A 24,618-nucleotide genomic window follows, 5' to 3' on the forward strand; every position below is an offset into this window, starting at 1 on the left:
CTCCTAACTTAAAAATACACATCCAACTCCCTAAAATTGTATTATTGTACCATTCTGATTTGTACACTCCCCACAGAATGCGTTGCACGTGCATGCTAGCTTTCTAGGACCTGCTTAGCTACTTGACCGTTCTTGTCGTGCTTGCCCTACCACATCCTAGCCAAGCATTCCCTGCTATGCCCATTCTCGATTACACTTGACTCGCTCGTGCTCCACCATACCGTGGCATCGGCCCTTGTCTCACGGCAATCACATTCGACACCACCACAGCCACCACCGCACTCCTTTCGCTCCATCGTCAAGCCTGAGCTCATGATCATTCTTACCATCTCTTCACACCGACGATGCAACATAGTAGGCAGGTGCGGGGGTAAGATGTTGAGCATGGTGCAGTGTTGTGCGGCTACGTGGGTAAGACGTGCATGCATGTGTGGTTTGGCAAAAGTGATTGTGCAAGCTAGGGACCTGAGTGTGCAATTTAAAAGTATGTATGAGAACTTGGAACAACTTTAAGGAGCGACATGGATGAGAACTTATGATAAGTTTAGGAAGCTAAATGTGCAATTTGAGAGTACCGGGACTTGGATGAGAACTTAAGATAAATTTAGGGAGGTAAATGTGTAATTTGAGAATACCAGCACCTAGATAAGAACTCAGGATAAGTTCAAGGACAGCCAGTGAAATTTACTCTTCATTAAAAAACAAATGTGATTGAATGCGATTCATGCTGATTTTTGAATTTTATTTGTACTTTTTGTTTTTTTTTCTTTTAAAAAAAATTTATCTCGTGATATATAGGTAAATTGTACGATTAATTTTTTGGGTGAACTAAACAAGACGGTGAAACTAAAAGCCCACAAGCCCCTATAAAAGAAAAAAAAAAAAGCCACAAGCTGCATCCCAATCTCGCTGACGTCTCCCCGGCCGCCGCCGCCGCCGCCGCTCTTGTGCTCCCGTCCCGTGTCACCAGTCCCCGGCACCTCTCCTGTACGAAGATTGGATTCAATCTCTGAAAAGGATCGGAAGAAGAGACCCAACCCAGTAAGTCTCGATCGAGGATATGATCCGGCGGTTCGTGAATCTCGTGGCGGAGAAGTACAAGTGCGGCGAGTACTCGCTGCACCGCCTCGACGTATCCAAGCATCTCTTCCACCAGTCAAGAGCCGACGCACGCATGGTTCCGTTCCTCCTCCTATCAGAAGCACAGGACGACAGCGCGCGCGGTGATGATGATGATGATGATGATGGGCAGCCGATGTTCGACATGTGGAAAGAGCTGCCATCCGCCATGACTTCGTGGAGCACCTCCAATGTGGATTACCTGTCACTTATGGCCCCCCGCTGCTGCGAGGAGGGTGGGATCCTCTGCTTCAACAAGGCTGGCACCGCTGTCCTCTTTGACCCCATTCCAGTTCCAATTTCGTCATGCCAGGCTTGAAAAAGTTCAATGGGGGACCTGTTCATGTGTCCCTCTCTGTTGCCCCGGCCGCCGGCGACAAGGAAGAACAGTTGTACATCATGCACGGTGGTGGTGGTGGTGGTGGCGGTGGTCATGAACTGAACTTCGACGTGCTCAGATATGCCCCCCCGCTGCGTCGCCCTTGGAGCAAGATTAAGGCTTGGTATTGGCAGCCTCTTCCAGTGCCACCACCACCCTTTTTTGTGGATGATGATCAATCAGCAGCAGTCATCAGCGGTTACACTGTGGTGGATGGTGGTAAGACAATCTGCTTGTCTTCAGACGCAGAGGGCGCCATTGGAACTTATTACTTAAACGACAACACACTCACAGTGATCGAAGAGGGAAAGAGAACTTATTTCTTGAACAACAACATCATCAACACAATGGCTTGTTGCGAATGGAAGCGTGCTGGTGACTGGGTGCTGCCCTTCACTGGCAAAGCCGAGTACATCCCTGATCTTGATCTCTGGCTGGGCTTCTCCCTCCACAGCCCTGGTTACCTTTGTGCAGCGTCAAACCTCTCTGACATGCACAAGGATCACAGACCAATGTCGTCGCCGATTGTCTGGCCTGATAACACGCCCAAGGAGTGGATGACAGTAAATGCTAAGCTCCTCAGCCTGGGGTCAGGCAAGTTTGCCGTTGCTAAGGTTTTCAAAGCTGCAGTGAGAGCAGGCTTGTTTTCTGAGCGGGATACAGTAGTTGAGGATGAGGTTCTTGTCCTCACTGGTGTGGAGCTTGAGTTCAGAGGCAAGGAGGATAATAATAATAGCCTACGAGGGCTCAAGTTGTTGCAGCACAAGTCCATTTGTTACACTTGTGCCAACGGTACTGCCATACGCTATGTGCTATAATCCTATAAATAATCAGTATTAGTAGTATGTTAAGCATTTGTTTATTAGCTATTGTATGCATTAGAGCCCGAGATTAGTGAGCGAAATAAGGTGTAGGTTTGTATATATACCTGCTTTTTCGCTCACAATTACTTGTCTAAATGCTTGCTATTTATCTGTTCGATCACCCACCCTCTCTGAGCTGTGTAACTTTTTAATTTTGGAGGTTAGCATGTTTGTGCATTTTTTTTCTAGATTATTATAAGATTCCGCTGTATGGTACATCACAACATGAATGCCACCTTCCTTGAATCTGCCTCCTTTGAAGATTTTCCCGTTAAATTATATGCTGTGCATGCTTGTTGTGCAGAGATCTGTTTATAGCCCAAAACAACTATTATAAATCACTGATCTCCATGTCTGCTGTGTTGCTACAGTAATTTTAAAACTATATATAGTTCTGCAGTCCTTAAATGGTTCTTTTCAGTTTATTTAAGCAGAATTGGGCATGTGTCTTGCGTGGGTTATTCATACTGGGTTTAATTTAGCGCATCCACCTCCACCGGTCTTTGTGCCTGGGCTAGCTAGCTTGTGTAGGTGGTGAACATGGCTCAGGTCGGCTTGGAATGGCTCTTCTCAACAACATGGGTCGTGCAGTCTTGGTGGATGCAGTCCTTGATTTTCAATTGACTTATGCTATTTGTGTGCCCTTTCAATACCAACTGCAATTGGACCGCAGACGCCGCGCTTTCCTTTGGAATGGTGACTGCATGCACGGTGTCGTCGGCCCAGTGCTTCATTGCCTTGGAACGAGTTTGCCTTTCCAAAGATCAGGGAGGACTCGGCATTAAGGATCTAGGGCTGCAAAACATTTGTCTGCTGTTGAAGCTCAAGTCACCGATCCTTCTTCAGCATGGACAGCCTGATTTTACAAACATGGCAGCTTATAGCAGCCCTGGAAGGTGGTCTTTGCGGTGAGCATTGGACAGTGCTCCACTCTAATGCTGCCCCTCTATCAGGCCGTAACCTCTGGTCACTTGGTAACTAGGAGGACACTTCCTTCTAGTTCGATGCTTGGACCAAGAAGACTCTAGCAGACAAGTTTCCAGCACTTCTCACTCATTGCACAAACAAATAAAAGCTTCAGTTCAAAAGGTGTTCAACGATGGAGTTGATGACAAGCACTTATGGGTTCCTCGGTTCACAGCACAGGCAAAGGGAGGAATTAGTATTTTCTCAAACATAAGATCACATACCTTAATAAGTACTCATCTCCTGCATCTCATACTAGTGTGTACTCCCACCGTCCATGAAAGAGTCAATTTCTAGAGCTGTCCTTAAACTTTTTAAACTTTGACCAAATTTCTAGAAAAAATGCTAAGATTTATGGTATCAAATTAGTATTATTAGATTTATCATAAAATATATTTTCATATGATACACATTTTATGTCATAGATATTGTTACTCTTTTCTATAAAGTTAGTCAAACTTAAAAAAATTTGACTGACACGGATTCTAGGAATTGATTTTTTCGTGGACGGAGGGAGCTAGTATATATGGTTCAAGCTATACCATACCTCATCACAAATACCACAAGTAATCATGGCATATCTCATATATCATCACAAAAGAAGCACAATTAAAGTTCCAACCATGACCATTATCAAACCAAGAGTGGGCAAATCATAAGTATCTCCATGCCATCACGAAGGATGATTCACAGGCAAACCAAGTACCATGAGTACATCCTAGAAGTAACCCGTACGTACGTACACCACACCACACGGGGCAAAATAAGACAAAGTACCAAATCCCTCTCTCAAAAGCGATTCTAGTTAACCACTATGCATGTTATTGGTGCTTATTCATAGCTTCTGCGATTTTCTGGTCATTACGCTTTCCCATATAGTGGCCTTCCAGGAATACAAAGGCGAGAAGAAAAGCGAGCAACCAAGGTTCTGCACTTATTAATTCATCTGTCTTCTTTCTCTGATGGGTTGTTCTGAAAACAATGAAACAAGCATAGTTACTAAAATGATACATGACCCGTTTCTCTTTTTCTGTTTTTTTTTTCATTACTCCAATATGTGCATACAACGTACATGAAAGGGTGCTCAGTGAATGAAATACCTTGTAGAGTAGCGTGACGCAGAGCCCCTTGTATCAAGTTCAGCCTGCATGTTGATCCAGTTAAGTAGGTTTATTTCCTTAAATTCGAACGTGGCACTTGTACTACTCAGGCTTTGTAATTACTCTACAAATCCTATGAATAATATAGTATCAGCTGCCTGTCATCACCCATCACTACTGTAGTTTGTTATCAGGTGCATGCAAACTACTACTCAGGCTCTGTAATTACTCAACAAATCCCTATAATATATAGTATCAGCTACCTGTCATCACTCATCACTAATGTAGTTTTTTTTGGATAACAAGCATCATTGTAATCAGCAGCATGAAACTGCTAAGAGGGTTATACCCTCAAACGTTACAGAGTTCAGAGCCTCAGCATGGGGGCATCTGTCAGCATGATGCATTTGTGAGTACACAGGAGCAGCAGCAAAAACCTGTCTAGCTAGAATATATGGGCAGAACTTGTATCTATCTTGAATACTTTGCAGTTTGCATTTGTGAAAAGATTGAAGAAACTGTGAGTGGGGTGGCGTTGAATGGTCAGTTGCATTGATGAAATTGACGCCAACTGCTGATTATGTGATAGAAAGTTTGGATCCTTATCAGGTGCATGCAATGCAAACTAGTAGCAGTGACTACCAGCTACTTCTACCTAGAGGATCAATTCAAGCTCACAAAGTTAACCTCCATGATGTATTAGAGCAACTCCAACACTATCCTATATGCACTTGGCAAATCCTAATTTTTGGCAAAACATGAAAAAAGCTCCTCCAATACTACCCTATATGCACTTGGCAAAATAGGATGCTTGGCAAAAAGAGGGCCAACTGGCTCAAATTTAGGAGCGTTGGGAGCGCTTGGCATCCTGCCTACGCGGTGGGACCCACACATTCAGCATGCACGCATGCCTTAAATAGATTGCAACTTTTGCATAAAAGTCCCTCTGATTTTTTCAGAAATCACAAGATAGTCCAAATTTGCCAAAAAAATAGCTAACTGTTGGAGAAGCCTCTTTTTTTCACTTGGCATTTGAGCTTTTCACTTGGCAAAATCCAAGATTTGTCAAGTGAAGTTTAGGGTAGTGTTGGAGTTGCTCTTAGTATTAGTACTGCACGACCCAGGATTGCGACGGGGACCGCGGAGGAACTGGGCCGCTCTCCCGATCGCGCCGCGTAGAGTAGCCGACTAGCCGTCATCTCGCCCTCGTCCTCGCCGAGTCGTCTCCCTCGCCCTCGAAAGGGTTTAGCCGTTTAGGTTTATGGTCTGAGGCCCGGTTTAGTTATAATTTTTTTTTGGTAAAATAGACACTGTAGTATTTTATTTATATTTAATAGATATTATCCAATTATGGTCTAACTAGACTAAAAAAATTTATCTCACAAATTACAGATAAATTGTGTAATTAATTATTTTTTATCTATATTTAATGCTCTATGCACGTGTCATAAGATTCGGTATGATGGGAAATCTTGAAAAATTTTGCAAAAAATTTAGAAAGTAAACAAGGCCTTAGTTCTAAAAGAAAATCCCATTTTTTTTCAATATTCCTCGTGGTGATTTCGTACCAGAACCAGCAACAAAAACACACAATCTGATCAACCATTTTTTCCAAGTTGCATGACAGCGCGAGCATGAGATACCAAGTCTTGTTTAGTGACAAAGATTCAAAATGTGTCCCCAAGTTAATTACAGCCTACATGATGTTCATGGACCACAGCAGGAAAACGATCATGCACCAACTTCACGGTTTAAGTAGTCGACAAACATCCTCTTTGCGCTATCAGCATCTGTCGGTGGAGGTGGCCCACTCAGACTGTACTGCCCTGCCAGCTTGATGAAAGTTCGACGCAGGCTTCGGAGCTCAGGCAGGCCAACAGATCTCTGAAGGTTGATGTGGCAATCAGTTAAGAATCCCAACTGCATCAGAGGAACCAAAGCATACTATGTGCACGTAGAGAAGGCAGAAAGAGGCAAATCCTTTCAAGTTTTATATAGTTCATACATCTAAAGTTGTGGAACTAATTATAGCTTAACCATGTGGAGAACAAATAACAAAGTTATATTATCGAAGTTCAAAAAATAACCTATATTGACTCACTGTAGATTCACATAATAATAATAATAAAAAAACTACAAGAATACTTTTTCCACGAGTAATAATAAAGGATATAGTTGGCAAGTTAGGTCCAATAGAGATCTTATTCACAGCAAGCCCAAGACCGCAAGATTGTGCTTCAACAATTGCATTGACCACCTCCTGCAAAGTGCAGCTCATTACCAAGGCTTGTAGGTTTACAGAACCACACATTTCCAAAGACAGCTACAAACTAAAACAACTAGCATTACCTGTGTAGCTTTGTCCATCTCATAGAGGGAATTAGCCTCTGTTGTTCGAACCTGAAATATCAAGACATCATTACAACCCTACAATAGCCACCAAAGATTCAGGGAGACAATCATAACTGCCTTCTAGCACACACAGAAGTCAATTTGTAGAGCATTACATATCCTTTAGCTGCCAGTTTTTTTTTTCTTTCTTGTATCATTCCATTTTTCATATGGCAGCTGCAATAATCTTGTTATTTATTTCAACTTCAATTTTCCAACAACAATTTATACTTACCGTCTGAGTGGCTATTGTAGGCTGGAGAACTTTTACGTCTCTTGTTTTGGAATCCACTTTCTTTGTCAAATACGACACAGCCTCAGCAATAACAGGAGCCGTTTCTACTATTTCATCTATTAATTAAAAACATTGGAGAAAACAGATTAGTCAGATCAAATTATTTGCCAAACCCAATGCAGGTAATATGCGGTGATGCACTGTCCTGTGCTGAACATATTCTAACGCTGCTGCACAGAAGCAGTTATCAGAAGTCCAACACTCTGTTAGGCAGATCAGCTTACTGTCTAAAAGAATATAACACAATTGTTGATCCTTCATTTTTTTTCTCATGAATGTACCTTCAGATATGACTATCATATATTTATCTTAATTGGGATGCAACAACCAATCACCATCTTTTGCAACATAGTTTAGAAACAAGGCTAACCAAACACCACAATTTAAACAAAAAAAAGAGTATACAGCTAATCATAATCCTCCTCAATAACAAATGGATCTGCACAATTTTCTTCCTGTTTTGTTTGGCCTGTAATGGAGTCATATAGTTTTGAAAGCCAGAACACAAATATATAGTTCAAATATGCAGGGGTGGTAGGTTGTCCTAAGGTAGGATTGGGATAATGCATTTGATAAGATTGGAAGAGATGGAAGATGAGGTAGGTCAAAATACTCAAATATAAGATTTTGGTACCCTTGCCATGTTTGGAAAATTTAGCCTTGAGACAATGGTTAAGTTTCCGTGACCGAAATTGCAGGTAAGCACCCATCCTATTTTTAGATAAAGACCCCACAGAACGAATAAACAGCAAAGGCCAATAGCAATTAAGCCAATCACTTGCAAAGGTACATGCCATACAGCAAATGCGTCAATGGGACAGCAGGACAACCATGGCCACTGGCTTGTGAGCAGCCATGGGATCAGGCTCAAGGACAATTCCAAAGGGGCTCTGATCTGGATGCGGGGAAAAGGGGTACCAGTGGTAAAGGATGGCAAAGGCACTTGGTCGCTAGTAGAGAGTACCAGTCCCATCAATAGTAATTAGTTAGGGGGCTCACAAAACTTCAATGACCATGAAACCATGACAACAAAAAACATCCTCATCCTAACACATGGGGATCGTCCATGCCTGTTCTAAGACCTCATTCTCTTCCCAATCCCTCAATTCACCAGCATCCATTTCACACAATCCAAACGTCACCTGATAAGTTACCTTGTGCAATTAGCCAGTCGATCAAAATGCACAGAAAGAACAAAGGTAACAAGAAACCAATAATTGCCTGATACCATGCTAAACTTGTGTTTTTCCATAACTGGGCTAACCCTAGAGGGTTAGGAATATAGTGTCATACACATGGGCCTAGCCTCATGGGCCTCTACTCATATACTCTAACATGTACTGCTAGTCAGTTTCCAACCACAATACACATGACTGTCTACCTTATCAGTCTGGATCACAAGTCATGATACTGAGTTCAAACAGCATATCTTAAAATAACTAAAAAAATTAAAAACAATTGATATGACCATACATGTTTGCTATTTGCTAGTCCTGAAGGCTATAGTGTCTTTCATCACTACTAACATAAGCAGTAATGATTATGTTATAATGGAACTCATATGATGCTCTGAACCAACTTTAGAACACATTAAAATAGGAACAATCAAGAAACATATTATGAAGGAAACAAACAATCGCATAGTTAAAGACTCAAAAACAGGGCAGTGAAGCGGCTTGAGGACATATGCAAATCTAGAAAAGGAATTCTGAGAAATTAACAGCAGACAATGGGGATAACTCATACAAGACCATGTGAATAAATTACAAATAATAATAACAAAAGAAGTAAGTCTGTTTACCTCTAGATGGAAACAATTCAAAAAGAGGGGAATCCCAACGATTACGCCTATCTGGCTTCTCAAATCTCCTTACAAGATCTTCAAATCTGTCATCATTGAAGAAAAAGCCAATGAGAGGGCAATTGTAACTGATAGTAGACAGAGCAGTGCTTGAATAGAGAAGCACAGCCGTGATTATTTTGATAACCCCAAAATTCAATACAGTAACTGAACTACTAAAGATTTATAACCTATGAAATACAAGTTTGTTTAAAATAAGAATGCCAACATCATCTGACCCCATTAGTGTTTCAGGTCAATGAGCTCCATACAAATTAGATCTGACTTACATATTACTATCATATGCTGGCTCTCCTTTCTCCTGGCGGTTGCTGTTCCATTCCCTACAATGGTCCACTTCTGTATCACAAAAAAGCTGAAACATAAAAGAGGAAATATAAAAGAAATTACTTTCTAATGGATGATTTACTGTCCTGAACTGTGCAAAGCACAATAAAGTTTCCATTCTTTCCTATAGGTGCTCTTGGACAAAAGGATGATGCAGGACATAGTCATGAGTTCCAAACTCTCCTATTTGTTGAATTAAAAGAACTTTTGTAACTTTGTTCACGTGAGGCTCTATCTTGTAAGTTTACTTAGGTAATCCTTTGATAAATACAAAGAGTAGCCTGAAAAGGCAGCTCATCATGCAAACAATATTACCATTTGATTCACGATGTTAATTAAATCCGTACTTTCAGAACACATATTGTCATCTACAACTCCAGTTTGTGGGTATTATGCTAGCAAAGCCATCATTCTAAGTACATAAACAAGAGAGCAAGTGCCTACCACACAATATCTTACACCAGATGCACGCGCAAGACACCACAACTCATAACGGTACCCCTGCATATTATCAAGTGAGAGTCAATTGATTGTATCCAAGACAAAGACACAGGTACGCAATAATATTGTAAGACCATAATGCATTTGAGGCAATAAGGAGTAAAACTAAAAGATAGACTGACAGAAAAAAAAGAGCAGCATTCTATTATTGATCGAGAACCATCACTTAGTGCAAGTTTGGAAAAAAAAAAGGATGAAGAACCTCACCTTAATATTGTTCAAAGAGTCGACGATAATTATGCTGTCACGTGACACAGACCTGTCAACTTCTGATCTAAGAACTCCTCTCAAGTTTTTCTCCACAACCATATCTAAGAAGGGAACAACCAATAACAACGAGAAAGAAACAAGCTTGTCACAGGGTCAAAACAGAAGTTCCATAACTAGCTAACTAAGACATGTAGTAATAATAACCAATACCTTTGTAACTATCGTTGCGCCCGAGATGGAGGGATGACTCATCAATGATACGGACAGTAAGGTCAGGCGAGGAGGAGCGCAGTGCCGCAGAAAGGCAAGAAGCGGCTGCTGATTTGCCGCTGCATGGCTGCCCACACATCACAACGAGTGCCATAGAAGACTTGGAAACCTTCAGAGATAAAGGGTGGAAAACCATTCGGTCATATAAAAACGTTGCCACAGTAGATGCTAAGTATCCTACATGAGAACCTAAGGATCAGAAAAGTGATACATTCGCCATCTTGATTTATAACACTAAAACATAGAAACAACCTTGTTGTGTATGGCTATGCTCAAGCTGATAAGTGATTGATTACCCACAATCAACAAAGTGCTACACTGCTACTGAAGAGGAATTAGGGGCAAACTGTTTTGCAACCTGACAAGACAAGCCTCAGTAAGCTTTGAGTGGCACAAGTGAGCCTACATGCTCCTAGCAGGGTCCATATCATTTTTTTCCTTTTTTTTCATAAGGAGAGTACATATCAATTTGGGGAATCCATCCAGGGCTTTAGGCACAAAACCACCGCAATCTATGTCAGTGATAACTAAAGCAGGGTATCAAACCTACGGCAGCGCCGCGCAGCCTGGGCACAAAGGCTACAATTAACCGGATGCAGCGAGGGGAGTGGACACGACAGCGGTGAGCACGGCGCAGATCCGGCAAGCGGATCAGCGAGCCACGTCCGTGTAGCATGGGAATCCGCGGGTGGAGGGGAGGTACGCGCCCAAAACGGAATGAGAATCGGCCTGAGGAGGAGGGGAAGGGGTCACGCATCGACTCAACTGGAGCTGGAGCGAGCTCGCCGGAGGGGAATCACGGAAGGGAGCGCCGGCGCGGCGGTGGGGGGCGAGAGCTGAGAGCGGCGGGGCGGCGCGCGAGTGGAGACTGGAGAAAGGAGACGTGGTGGGGTCGGAGTGGGAGTGAGACTGACGTGTGGGCCGTTGTACCTAATCGGGCCGGGCCGGGCCGGGGAATTATGGTGGAATCGGCCTTAGATTCGTCCGAGAATCCGGCCAAGTATCCAACCATCTCTGCTTCTGCTCCTCCACGCCGGCAGCGTCAGCGACGACTTCCTCCGCCTCCCTCGGTCCCTCCTCCCTCCTCATCCCCCCTCCCTCTTGGGCTCGCTTTGTCACCCACCTCCTGCCTGCGACGGGGAGGCCGGCCGCCGTTCCGATCCCCAACCCATCCGCGCCGTCGACCTCAGAGGAGGAGGAGCAGACATGAAGCTGCTGCCGAGGGAGGCGGACAAGCTGGCGCTGCACAATGCCGGCTTCCTCGCGCAGAAGCGCCTCGCACGGGGCCTCCGCCTCAACTACACCGAGGCCGTCGCGCTCATCGCCGCGCAGGTCAGTCAGTCCCACACTCCCACCTCTGCCGGACTGCTCGTCAAAACGGGACACTGTGTGTGTGTGTGTGTTTCGCTGCGCACGCACGCAAAGTCAACGCGCAACTGACGCAGCTGATGCTGATCAGTGCGGCCGTTTTGTTTCTGCTTGGATCCATTCCGCGCGTCCTGCTGCGTGGGTTTGTTTGCCTAATTTGGAGAGGGCAACTACTTGTCCTTCCCAGAAAGCAACGCAGAGACGTTTCCCCTTTCTGTTATACTATCCTATAATATGCAGTGGAGGTTCAGATTCTGGGTATTTATCAAACGGCAGTTACCTTTCCTGGAGAAGCCATTCAAAGGGGGAATTGAATGGCCCCCAGATGAAAGGGAAGATGCTAACTGCATTTAGCCTCCACTGCAAGGTGTTCCTGATTTTGCTGTCCTGGAGGCCACTTTGGTTTTATGTGCATATTTGGTTTGGTTGGCACAGATGAACTAAGTCGATCGCTCTCCCTGGTGACACAGATTCTTGAGCTTATTCGCGATGGAGACAAAACCGTGACAGACCTCATGGACTTGGGGAAACAGCTCTTGGGCAGGTGGGTTTACCTTTTAATGAATTCCTTGCTACGTTTCCTGCATCATTACATTTTATTTATCCATAATGTGTGTACCATCAAAACTTGGCATTATATTGCTTCACTCATCAGATGATATGGGGAGACTTTATCCTCAGTTGCTTTCAAATTACTTTTACTGGCTGTCAAATTTTTTAACAGTGCCTCACTTTTCAATGGATAGAGTAAAATGCCTACATAACATGCCAGATATGTGCTTGATTGCTTGTTTCAAACACAGGTTATTATGTGAGTGTGTTTTTTTAGACTGCCTCAGTTATTTCGTGCATGCTTATAGCGTTGTTTTGAGGTGAAATATATTTCAGATATGCCTTTTTATATGTCACAGTCCAATGCTTGCGACTTCATTTCAATGAATGTATCAGTTGGTGCGCTGATCATCTACCTAAAGGATAAAAAAGGAACAAACCATTATGTCTTACAGAAAATCATTTATAACCTTTATCCCATGCTTTCTCAGACTGGGCATCTTGCTTTTCTGACTACTGTCTTCATGTAGTTGTTAACTTGCTGTGATATAATCATATAACCCTTAAGCTCTGACAGTTTTTTCTTTTCGTTTGCCTACCAGGAGACAAGTTCTTCCAGCTGTTCCATACCTTTTACATACTGTACAGGTGTTCTTTGCTCATACTATATAAATACTTACTATTTCCGTGCATTTGCATCCACATTTCATTACTGAAGCATTACATGGGTTCACAGAGTAGTAGGCAACTATCAACTATGTATGTTCTTAGAAAGATTTTTTAAAATATTTGTATCATTTTTCACCATGTGATCTAGGTTGAAGGAACATTTGTGGATGGAACAAAACTAGTTACTGTACATGACCCTATTTCCTTGGATGACGGAAATTTGGAGCTAGCATTGCATGGTTCTTTTCTCCCAGGTCATTGATTCTGATCAGCATAACTGGTTCAGTTACGTTCATAATTTTTCTGAATTATATGGTTACAGACTTACTTGATTGATGTGGTTATGGAATCTGGAGATCTACCTTTTTCAGAATGCTTTTCGAGGGCAGTTCTGTCCCTGAAAGTCTTTCATGTATTGTGCTATTCAGTAAGAGTTCTTTAGTGGAAAAAAGTAAATAAAAAAAGGGCTGTACACAATATCATTTAAATGTTGCAGTGCCTTCACCTGAAAAGTTTTCCAGCGATGATGTTGAAGAATATCCTGGTGAAATACATTACAGTTCTACTCGCATAGTTCTAAACCTTCATCGCAGGGCTTTAACTCTAAAGGTTGTTAACAAGGCAGACAGACCCATTCAGGTGAGCACGCCCGGATATTTTTGTTTGGACCCTGGTGCAAACCTGCAAAGACTTTCTTTCCTACTTATCCTTTTGCTCCCGTTTTTTTTTTTTTGTTAAATTTCTAAAGAGGAGATAGGTAGGCTTAAACTCATTCTTGAAAATTGAAATTGCATTCCTAATAGTTAAATTCAGTCTTACTCATTCAATGCCATGTTGGCATCCCTTCTAGCTAATGTTTTAACACCCAATACCACTTGTGGCGAGACATGTTTTTGAACTGTCAGACATGTAATAATGTTGTTAATACTAAATTCAGAGAAAATTTGCCCTGTTCCACCATGTTAGGTTGAACTTGTACGGGTGTTTCGAACTACATGCAGGTGATGGTATTACTGAATGTGACATTATGATCGTAGCATCTATGTCCATTTTTAAAATAAATTTGAAAAATAGGATTCTTTTAATATTACTATGAAAGTTTGCAGAAAAAGGAAACATTTTGCTCATCCATTGGATTGTGTAATGTTGACGCCCCCCTACCCTTCCTTTTTTCCAAGGAAACAACCCTCTTTCCCTCTTTCATTGAGTCAATAATGTATTATCTTGGCCTTGTTCAAGTTAAAGTCCCCTTATTACTAAACTTTGTTTCTTGGGATGTTACTTTGATCCAACTAGCATTTTGGATGCAATTTAAATAACATGTTTAGTAAGTTCAGTTTACATGGCATTATTCCCTCGTTTACTATTTATTGATATTGAAGGTTTAAGCTTTTTTTTTTAATTACAAACCTCTTGTAACCCTCATGAAAATTCCAAATATTGTTTGACCTTGCAGATTGGAAGCCATTACCATTTTATAGAGACCAATCCTTACCTGGTTTTTGATAGGAAAAGAGCCTACGGCATGAGGTTGAACATACTTGCTGGAACAGCTGTTCGGTTTGAGGTGCTTTCATTCCATCCATGCTTATAGCAATTTCAGTTCAAAGATGCTAAGACTGTATTCTTGTACTTGCCCTCTTACTCGTTTTAATAAATGTACTGCACATACCATTTTAAAACCTTCCAGAATCTGATATCTATTTTTTTCTCAGCCAGGGGATGCAAAAAGTGTTACACTTGTAAGCATCGGAGGTCATAAGGTAATCAGAGGTGGAAATGGCATTGCTGATGGTCCTATTGACAGTTCACGGCTTAATGAGGTGATGCAGAAGGTTAATGCAAATAGTTTTGGACACGAAGATTATCCAGATGCAAGGTTGATCCTTCCAATTTTATTGATGGGCAGTGACAAAATCATTTTATTTTTTGCCTAAATCTATCTTTTATGTTTGTATGCAGGGAAGGTCTTATTGGTGATGGTCCATTTGACTGTACTGTTGATCGTGAGAAGTATGCGAGCATTTATGGACCTACCACTGGTGATAAAATTAGGCTTGGTGATACCAATCTTTATGCTGAGATTGAAAATGACTTTGCCATTTATGGTGATGAGTGCGTATTTGGCGGTGGAAAAGTTCTGCGTGATGGCATGGGACAAGCTACAGGGTACCCAGAATCTTCCTGCCTAGATACAGTTATAACCAATGCTGTCGTCATTGATTATACTGGAATATACAAGGCTGATATTGGTATAAAAGACGGACTCATAGTTGCTATTGGAAAGGCTGGAAACCCCGATGTCATGGATGGTGTCCATAGCAACATGATTGTTGGGGTAACTAACTATTTCCTGAACGTTCCGTAGTAATTCGCTAAAGAAAAGACATAAATTTTCATGAAATTGCAGGTCAACACTGAAGTTATTGCATCTGAAGGCATGATTGTAACTGCTGGTGGCATAGATTGCCATGTTCACTTCATATGTCCTCAGTTGGCAGAAGAGGCAATTGCAAGTGGTTAGGATTCTTGACTTCTACTATATATTAGGGGCAACCAAATACACTTTGTTCGATTATCATGGCAACTTCATCATTTTACAAACAATGGATTTATCAACACTGGCATAAATCATTGTGGCAGAGCTTGGGTTGCTTGTAAATACTTGATGATTACTTAATTTTCAAATAGGATGTGTGTCTTATGTACAATGTGACCCGATTTAGTCAGCGAAATTACATGACAACTTTAAGTTATATCTATATTTGTGTAGGCATCACGACATTGGTGGGTGGTGGAACAGGACCAGCACATGGCACTTGTGCCACAACTTGTACTCCCGCACCATCTCAAATGAAATTAATGTTACAGTCCACTGATCAATTGCCAATTAACATGGGGTTCACAGGCAAGGTATAAATTATTATGCCATGAAATTAAACTATTAGAAAATTAGTATTTGATACATAATATGCAATATTAAATTAGCTTCTGTTTCATACAAGCTTGTTTCAAGGTGGGCCTTGAGTAAATAGTCAGTAAAAAGTGTGCATGCGAAAATGCTAATGTTTGATGTGTAAAGCTTCATAGTTGGCGTTTCCTACAAATTATTTTTTATGTTAAATAGGAGAACAGTTGATTATTGTCTTCGAGGCATCCTGATATTAAAAAGGAAAACCAAATACGACCCAATAATGACTTGAGGTCTTGAGGATATCTGGGTACCACTGGCGGAGGGCAGGAGGCGAACCTGGGCAACCCCCCCCTCCCCTGTTTGGTCGTTCACATGGATTTCCTCCGGAATCTGGAGGACCATAAGTTTTTCTCCCAGTGCAAACACTAGAATGCAGATTACGTTGGTTTTATATATTGAATGAGGCCAGTGCTAGCAGCATATGGAAGGGATCAACACAAACTGAAATTAACTACTAATTAGGACCCCCCCCCCCCCCCCCCCTGCGCCATTTACCTGCACGCTCCGGCACCACTGGCTACTAATAAGTTCCTATGTTGTTCCCCTTCTTGTAAAAAATTCATTTAATAAACAAGAATTTACTCGTTCCATTCATAATTATAAGTGATGGTTTTGGAATCTGGAGTCAACCATTCCAAATTCTGATTGGAAATTACTTTTTAGGTGCTGAGTTCGGATATTTAAAAATGATACAAATACATGTGGATCCTAAAGTTGTTTTATAATAATATAATTCGTTATGTTTGAAGAATATGTTATCAAAAAATTAGTGGCCACAGTTATGTTTTGGGAAATGTGTCAATGCCAAAATGTCACCTCTTTTTGACTGGAGGGAGTAGCATGTTGACTAATACTTTAAAACATTTAAGGAAAGTGAATCTTCTATTTTTGTTCCAAATATGACTGTCCATGTTCCCCTTTGTAAACTGAGCAGGGAAATACTTCAAAACCTGAAGGATTGGCTGAAATCATTAAAGCTGGAGCAATGGGTTTGAAGCTGCATGAAGATTGGGGAACTACCCCATCTGCGATAGATAATTGTTTATCTGTTGCAGAAGATTTTGATATTCAGGTAGATGCCTAATGTTATGTACTCTTTCTGGTATACTGCAGTATCTGTTTCAATGCTGACCTGATTTTGACAGGTCAATATCCACACAGATACCTTAAATGAATCAGGCTGTGTGGAACATACAATAGCAGCTTTTAAAGATAGAGCCATACATACATATCACAGGTATGAAATGAACAGTAGTAAAATGAAATCGTTATATTTTATTTATATAGGTTGATTTGCATCTGAAACTCTCCTTGTGCTTTGTCATAAAATATATCCTCAACCTTTCAAAATAAAAATGTGGAAACTTAAAAAAAATCAAATTTTGTTGAAATGTGACTACATCATGGCCAAGTACATGATCTGTCATATGCAGCTTACCTACCAAAGGTGGGAAAAGAGGATCAGCTGTAGAAAGGCATCTAAGGCTCCCTTCATATCTTAGTTTGTTGGAAACTGTCAAAGATACGTGTCCTTAGTTAGACATGATTCTGAAGACTGTTAGACTATAGACAGTTCCACTGCCATTATATAGGAGAACAAATGGCACCAATTTCATTGATCATGCAGTAGATCTATCTATCTGCGCAATCTCCTCTATCCTCTATCCATGGGGTTGCAATCTCATGCAACCCAGTGTTACTGATGCAATCTCATGCAACCCATGCAATGCAACCCATGCAATCTCCTCTATCCTCTATCCTCTACCCATGCAACCCAGCGTTACTGAGGCTGTAGCCAACCACTACACCAGAGCTCCAGAACCACAAATCTGCACTATTTAGATAGACCTCTTATTTCTGAGAACATAAATTTTCCGTCAATAATGTTGTCTACTTTGTAGTGTCAATATTTACCTATGATAGGTGTTAATGGATTATGAAGCTGTTTGGTTGCTAGCCACAATTTGCCACACTTTACCTTAGGCAAGTTTGACCAAGTTGGCAAGTGTTTGGTTGACAACTAAGCTTAAGCATGATTCTTTTGGGCTCCACATGTCATAGAGTTAAAAAGTGTGGCAAGATTCCTTTAGGCATGGCAAAGTGTGGCAACTAATTTGTTAGCCACACTTTTTGTGGCTTGCCACACTTACCTAAAGTTAGTTGTGGTAGACTATAGCTAGCAACCAAACATCCCCTATACCTGTCAATTTTCTCATCATGTTCTTACTGTCTTGTGGACACTGGACAGTGAAGGTGCAGGTGGCGGTCATGCTCCAGACATCATCAAAGTTTGTGGGGTAAAAAATGTGTTGCCCTCTTCAACAAATCCTACCCGGCCATTTACTTCAAACACTGTAGATGAGCACCTTGATATGCTGGTATGCAATTGTCCAATCCAGTACTGTAGATACCATGTACAATTTTGGTGGTGATATGTTGTGGTTATAGTGCAGATGGTTTGCCACCACCTTGATAAAAACATCCCAGAAGATGTAGCATTTGCTGAGTCTAGAATTCGAGCTGAAACTATTGCTGCTGAGGACATATTGCATGACATGGGAGCCATAAGTATTATATCGTCTGATTCACAGGCCATGGGGCGCATTGGAGAGGTCTGTCACATGATTATCCTAAAATTTCATTTCTTTGTTATTAAGAACTTGCATAGCATTTTGGTGCTGTTTGTGGAAAGCCTGGAGCTCCTTGCCCATCAGTGCTGACATATTTACCTTAGAAGAAAGCATACTAGCTTTGTACATGCTTTGCTAGTGCAAATTCACTGAACACAGTCAATATGATGATTGCTACGTCAACTTACATTTCTCTTCTCTTTTGAGCCGATTTTGTAATGAGACTGCTTGTTTGGCAAGTGGCCTAGTACACAAAACAGAGAAATTGCCTAGCAACTTTAGTTAACCAAAAGCAGAAAGGCCAATACTGAGAACAACTCGAGGAGATTTTTTTTTCTTTCTTATGAGCCTCTTCTTTCTATCTGTCTTTGGGACGAACTCAAGATTCATAGCTGGAAGATGTTGAAGGAATCGCTGTACATGTTAAATGGTAATTGTGTTGAGTTCAGAGTGCATGTTTGTTTTGAAAACACAAAGGTAACTTGTGACCATCTGAACGGATCTGCGCCATGGATGTTAGTACTATTGGTGTATATATAGCGTGTTGCTTAAGCTGTAGATAGCCTGGGCAGAACAACTTGATGTACCTGCTCTCATTTTAATGATTAGGGTGGTCATCATCACTGTCTAACATCTGGTTGTATCCTGTTATCAGGTTATTTCTACCTTTTCTATACCTTGCTTCCAATAAACATGTTTGGGGCTTGTTCATAGTCTTAGCCCTAACCTATAAGCTTAACAGTCTAACAAAAAATATTAACCCAGCGACTTTTTCTTTCTCGAGGAAGCCATGATGGAACAATTAGAGTAACTTGTACCTCTAGGTTGAGGAATAAGCTCCTGTAATGAGTAACTACTTTTTTGGTGATGAAATTACAGCTATATTGATTCAATTATGTTCATGTAACATTGGCTTTCTAGGTGATAACCCGGACATGGCAAACTGCAAACAAGATGAAGGTCCAAAGAGGTAGTTTACCTGGATCTGCTGACTCTAATGCTGCCCAGAACAATGACAACCTCCGTATAAGAAGATACATAGCAAAATACACCATAAATCCAGCAATAGTGAATGGGTTTTCAGACTTTGTTGGTTCTGTTGAGGTATGTGCTTCTCTAGTTACTGAGAAAATTCTATTATTTGCTCCTTGTCACTGAAGAACTAAACTTTGACGGTGCTGTCTTGTGCCATGTACCGTTAAATGATACTAGTAAAGATGAAAGATTTGTCTACTTTAGTATTCCTGATGTAAGTTAAAGAAACCAATGTGTAATTGTGTCTTATTTCCTTAGTGTACCAGATAGACTCATGCAGTGTAGAAAACTAATGTTTTGTTTAAATAAAATTTAGAAAATGTTTGTTGTATCAGTTTTGCAACTGTGTGAGTTGTCACTCTTAAAATACTTCTGCATCAGGAACAAGGCAAGAAACTGTTTATGTCTGAAAGTCATATTCCACATAGATGCAACTTGCTGTACCATTAATTGACATACTTCTATCTAATTAGTAATATCCCTTCCGTGTGTAATGACACCCAGTGAAATGCTGGCTAAGCATTTCCCATATTGGTATCTCAATTCAAGGTCTAACTGAACCTACATATTTTTGACAGGTGGGAAAATTAGCTGACCTTGTTCTTTGGAAACCTTCTTTCTTTGGCGCTAAACCAGAACTGGTTGTAAAGGGAGGCGCAATTGCATGGGCTAATATGGGAGATCCCAATGCTAGTATTCCAACACCTGAACCTGTATGGACTACTTTCAACGAGATACTCTGAGTAAAAGAATTTGTCTACTTTTACAATGATGTTTCCATTTAGCCTAAATATAAAGAGGAGTCCATTTCACTACCCCAAACAATTCACGTTGCCCATTTGACCCTTTTAAAAATTTTTTTACTTGTTTTACTCCTGTATTTTAGCTCAATCAATTCACCCCCAATGAAATGTGTATGGGATCATAACCTTTAGAACAAAAGATGTTCTACAGTTTTGTGCATTTTGGTATAGGGTTACAGTAGCACACAGATGCTACCAACTAATGAAAATAACCACAAAAATTTGTAATATACTTTGAAGAATAGAGTATCATGTCAACTAGCACCACACAGAATTTGAACCCAACACTTGGAGGAGGAGAAACAAGAAGGTAAATTTCATTAAGGGTTACATTGACAAATTTGAATAGTTTTAGGGAGTTAAATGAGTCTATATTTTATTTAGGGGGGAAGTGGTTTAAGTGGACAAATTGAATAGTTGAATGTAGTGAAATGGACCTTTTGCAACTGTGAAAAGTTTGTCCATTATAACCAAGTTTAGTTTGGTAAGAGCCTGAGAAGCATGGTGTAGTACCCTATTTTAAAGTATTTGAACATGTTGTTTATATAACGTGTTTGCTCAGGTTACAGCATCTGTCTTTTTTTTCTCTTGATGCAGGTTGTGATGCGACCTATGTTTGGTGCATTTGGAAAGGCTGGAAGTTCCAATTCAATTGCATTTGTGAGCAAGGTAGTGTTTGGTTCTACCTCAACCTAGAAAAATGACATTCTTAACTTTTTAAAATGATAAAAATATAACACAGAAGGTCTTAAAAACAGTTTTTTCCCTAACAAATATGGCTACAAACTACAGGAAACATACTGCACATCAAGTAAAAGGAACAGAAAAAAAAAAAGCTTCAACCTTGTTATTTACTCTTGCCAATTTACAATGACTGAGCTCAATTTTGAATCCCTAGGCTGCTAAAGAAGCTGGTGTTGCAATGGAGTACAAATTAGAAAAGAGGGTGGAAGCTGTTGGCGGTGTTCGAGGTTTGACAAAGCTTGACATGAAGCTCAATGACGCGCTTCCGAGAATAGAAGTCGACCCAGAGACCTACACAGTGACTGCTGATGGAGAGGTTTTGACATGCCAACCAGCACCCACAGTACCACTGTCTCGGAATTACTTCCTATTCTAGTAGAAAGCTACTGCATCATCAAACTTTTTTTTTTCTGGAGAGGCTACACGGAGAAGACGTACTCACGCACACCACCACAACTCACGCCCTATGCATGTACATCATATACGACATATCCTATACGCATGCTTCAGCAATTGTTTCAGGACAAGAGGTGTGACTAGTCACTTCCATCGATCAGAAATGTAGGTTCATCTAGGTTTATTCCAAGTCAAACTTATATGTTGCTGACGATCAATAACATATATAAATTAACACCACAAGATTCATATATTATGAAAAAAAATTCTCATAATGATTTTAATAAAACCAAATCTTGTGTTGATAATCCATATAAAATTTTTGACTTGGACAAACCTAGACACACTTATATTTGTTATCGGTGAAAGTATGATTTTTCTATGGTTAACAGATGCAAGTTCACTCTGTATGCTACCCTCTCTTTGGCTGCAACTCTTTTAATAATATGGCCAATGAACAATTTTTTTTGGCAGTAGAAAATGTTTGCTCTATGGTATCTGTAATAATCATCATCTCGTTAAATTATGTTCTATACATGCTCGCATATTTGACGGAAACAAACTTGCCGGTTGCCGCTGCCTACAACACAAAGACGACCAGGAAGGCGTGTTCACAGCCGTCGATGGCTGGCTGAGGCGCGCAGAGCACAGCTGCATTCCAGGACCAAGGGCAGTTCCCTTGGCTCGCCCGTGAGGCAGACATGGAAGGGCTTCCGATCCCAACGGCCCCGGCTCTGGAAAAGGCACCAGGGTCTCATCCAAACGGGCAACGTGATGTATTCAACCATTCAGAGCATTTCATTAAAGCTACTGTTAAGGAATACTCCGTACACGTGGAGTAGAATAATACATACACAAGGTCAGCTTAGCAGACAAGCCCAAGCAAACTTCACAGAGACATAAGATGTGATCCCTTGCACAAAATGTAGAACCTGACAGCCAGCAACCATGTCTAGTCGTCGAACTCATGCTAAACAGTTGTCTCGCCTTAAAAAATACATTACTAATCATTACAATGGCCCCTTTAAACCTTAATTGACAAGGTGTCCTCAGTGGAGAATATCATGTTCATCAGACATTTGAGGTGCTTGTTCTTGATCACTTGGCAGAGGAAGCCGCTCCCAATGCTGCAGATATGCATAATTATGAAAAAAAAAAATTCAGCTGAGTGATTTCCCTCGGTGAACACTTGTTACCAAGTTGCAGACTAACTAAATCAGCGACAGCTGGTTTCATGGTTTGAGAGAAACACCTCTATTTGTCAGTATAATATCATCATCCAACATCCATGTGTATATATTGTTAAGTAACATTGGCAATAGATCACATCCAAAGAATGCAAAAGTGTTAAGGATATGTAGGAGGTTGACATCTGGATGTGCAGAAGGCCCTGCAGGTTATGTCTTTTTGGTTTCTTCCCTATTGGAAACCTTAATGGCCAATCCAAATCACATTTTTCAAGATAGATGGAAGACAATGAAAGATCCTATGCATGTGAGCATGTCTAGCCAATTTCATGAATCTGATCCACACAAAAAAAGGTTGTGACGGACGACAGCTTTAAATGTATAATTGTGATATCCCACTTTCATCAACTCATTTTGCTTGAGTACAAATACCTAATGAAATAATAGTGCTCAATCTGAATATTAGTAAATGACATAATAAGTGACGCTATATATCCATGTTAAAGAAAGATGCTAGAGTCTTACTCTACTACCTGGATTGCAGAAGCTCATGTAGGGGAAAATGCCATAGCACCAACCTTCTTCACAGACCTTTGTGACCTGGAGAGACTTCAGGTCAATAGTGAAAGTCCTCTCAATTGCCGCCACAAGAATAATATCAAGGCCGTGTGCAAAGCCAGTCAGCCGAAGTGAGCCTAAGGTTTCATCAGGAAGTAATTTTGTAAGCTTAATGACTTTGCTTTGTACCCATCCTGCATCCTCGATTGACCATTCGTGGAGGTATAGTCGATGTGAGCGGATGCTGGCGAGTCCCAGTCCACCGTCCTCTGTTGTTCGAACTACAATGGGCCTCTAAAGAAGCATTCTCCTGGCAAGTGAATCACAGACATTTCTCGAGCAGCAAGGTCATACTTGAGGATAATTGTGCTACACACGAAGTAGAGCGCATTCCCTGCGAGGGCACTTGGCAGCGAACGGATATCCTCGTGGAGGTGCTGCGCAGAGATTCGCTTGCTCCATGCAGCAGCCTCCGATGAGTAGACATGGGCAAATGTCCCGCCATTGCCATTGCCGTTGCCTGTGCCCACAAAGACGACAAGGAATTCAGGCCCGTGTTGACAGTCGAGGTGGTCACAGGCGCCGACGGCGGCGCAGAGCACCGCCGCGTTCCAGGTATCAGACGACGGTAGCAAGGGCAGTTCCGTACTCTGGCCCCTGATTGGATCCCAAACCACGAAAGCAATCGCCAAGGTATTCCGATAACAACGGTGGCGGCTGAGGAGGACGCGGCCGTGGCGCGCGTCGGTCGCGCGGTAGGAGTTGGGGCAGGCGGCAGGGGGCGGGCGGAAGGATGAGGTGGTGGAGACCAAAGTGTAGGACAGCCGGTGGTTGTGGAGGAATCCGAGGATGGGGGGCGTGCGGTGGAACTCACGGAATCGGAGGCGGAAGCCGGCGGCGGAGACGATGCGGCACCAGCGCTTGCAGACGAGCGCGGCGCGGAGGAGGCGCGTGGGGTCGTCTGGCGGGATGCGGAGGAGGATCTCCTCCACGAGCTCGTCCATCAGCTCCGCCGGCGGCGGCCGCGGAGCCATGCTGATCGGAGCAGAGCGGTTTGGTCAGCGGAGGAGCAGCTCTCCTCTGACTCTGCCAGGTGGGGTCAGGTGCGCAGCCACAGAAGATAGATACGATCGCCTTGTTCCGCTTGGAGAAATGTTTGCAGTGGCCGTGAATGAATGAAATACGAATACAAATTCATCTCAACCTACGTGATATATAATCTAGATTTATTATTATTATTATGTAATAATTTCGAAAGCTAATGTGTATGCATGGTGAGAATCCGATCAGTTTCTATGTTATGTTCAGGTAACGTTGTCATTCTTTCCATATATGTTCTCTTCTGTACGTGACTAGCTAACTAGCTAAGGCTCTGTCCTAGTACTACAGAAAATTTAAAAGATATCTGTATGAATTGTAT

At 41.7% G+C, this 24,618-nt stretch overlaps 3 protein-coding genes across 3 annotated transcripts; 1 reads left to right on the forward strand and 2 right to left on the reverse strand.

The window, feature by feature from the left end:
- On the reverse strand, positions 6,010 to 11,209 carry LOC8081609 (protein KTI12 homolog). Its single transcript, XM_002461284.2, has 10 exons — positions 11,049 to 11,209; positions 10,223 to 10,391; positions 10,010 to 10,113; positions 9,746 to 9,802; positions 9,244 to 9,329; positions 8,915 to 9,000; positions 7,054 to 7,169; positions 6,777 to 6,827; positions 6,601 to 6,687; positions 6,010 to 6,323 (listed from the first exon to the last, which is right to left on the reverse strand). Exons 2-10 carry the CDS (start codon positions 10,374 to 10,376, stop codon positions 6,159 to 6,161), a joined length of 906 nt encoding a protein of 301 aa, XP_002461329.1. The 5' UTR covers positions 10,377 to 10,391; positions 11,049 to 11,209; the 3' UTR covers positions 6,010 to 6,158.
- Positions 11,258 to 21,742, forward strand: LOC8054525 (urease). Its single transcript, XM_002459184.2, has 18 exons — positions 11,258 to 11,614; positions 12,121 to 12,194; positions 12,805 to 12,850; positions 13,020 to 13,125; positions 13,368 to 13,510; positions 14,328 to 14,438; positions 14,587 to 14,750; positions 14,834 to 15,209; positions 15,282 to 15,390; positions 15,645 to 15,784; positions 16,780 to 16,917; positions 16,991 to 17,082; positions 18,094 to 18,223; positions 18,299 to 18,457; positions 19,397 to 19,579; positions 20,089 to 20,223; positions 20,911 to 20,982; positions 21,212 to 21,742. Exons 1-18 carry the CDS (start codon positions 11,489 to 11,491, stop codon positions 21,431 to 21,433), a joined length of 2,526 nt encoding a protein of 841 aa, XP_002459229.1. The 5' UTR covers positions 11,258 to 11,488; the 3' UTR covers positions 21,434 to 21,742.
- On the reverse strand, positions 22,231 to 24,545 carry LOC8081610. Its single transcript, XM_021454544.1, has 3 exons — positions 24,073 to 24,545; positions 23,166 to 23,718; positions 22,231 to 22,580 (listed from the first exon to the last, which is right to left on the reverse strand). Exons 1-2 carry the CDS (start codon positions 24,230 to 24,232, stop codon positions 23,480 to 23,482), a joined length of 399 nt encoding a protein of 132 aa, XP_021310219.1. The 5' UTR covers positions 24,233 to 24,545; the 3' UTR covers positions 22,231 to 22,580; positions 23,166 to 23,479.

This window comes from Sorghum bicolor, chromosome 2 (assembly GCF_000003195.3).
Source record: "Sorghum bicolor cultivar BTx623 chromosome 2, Sorghum_bicolor_NCBIv3, whole genome shotgun sequence".
NCBI classification, from domain to species: domain Eukaryota; kingdom Viridiplantae; phylum Streptophyta; class Magnoliopsida; order Poales; family Poaceae; genus Sorghum; species Sorghum bicolor.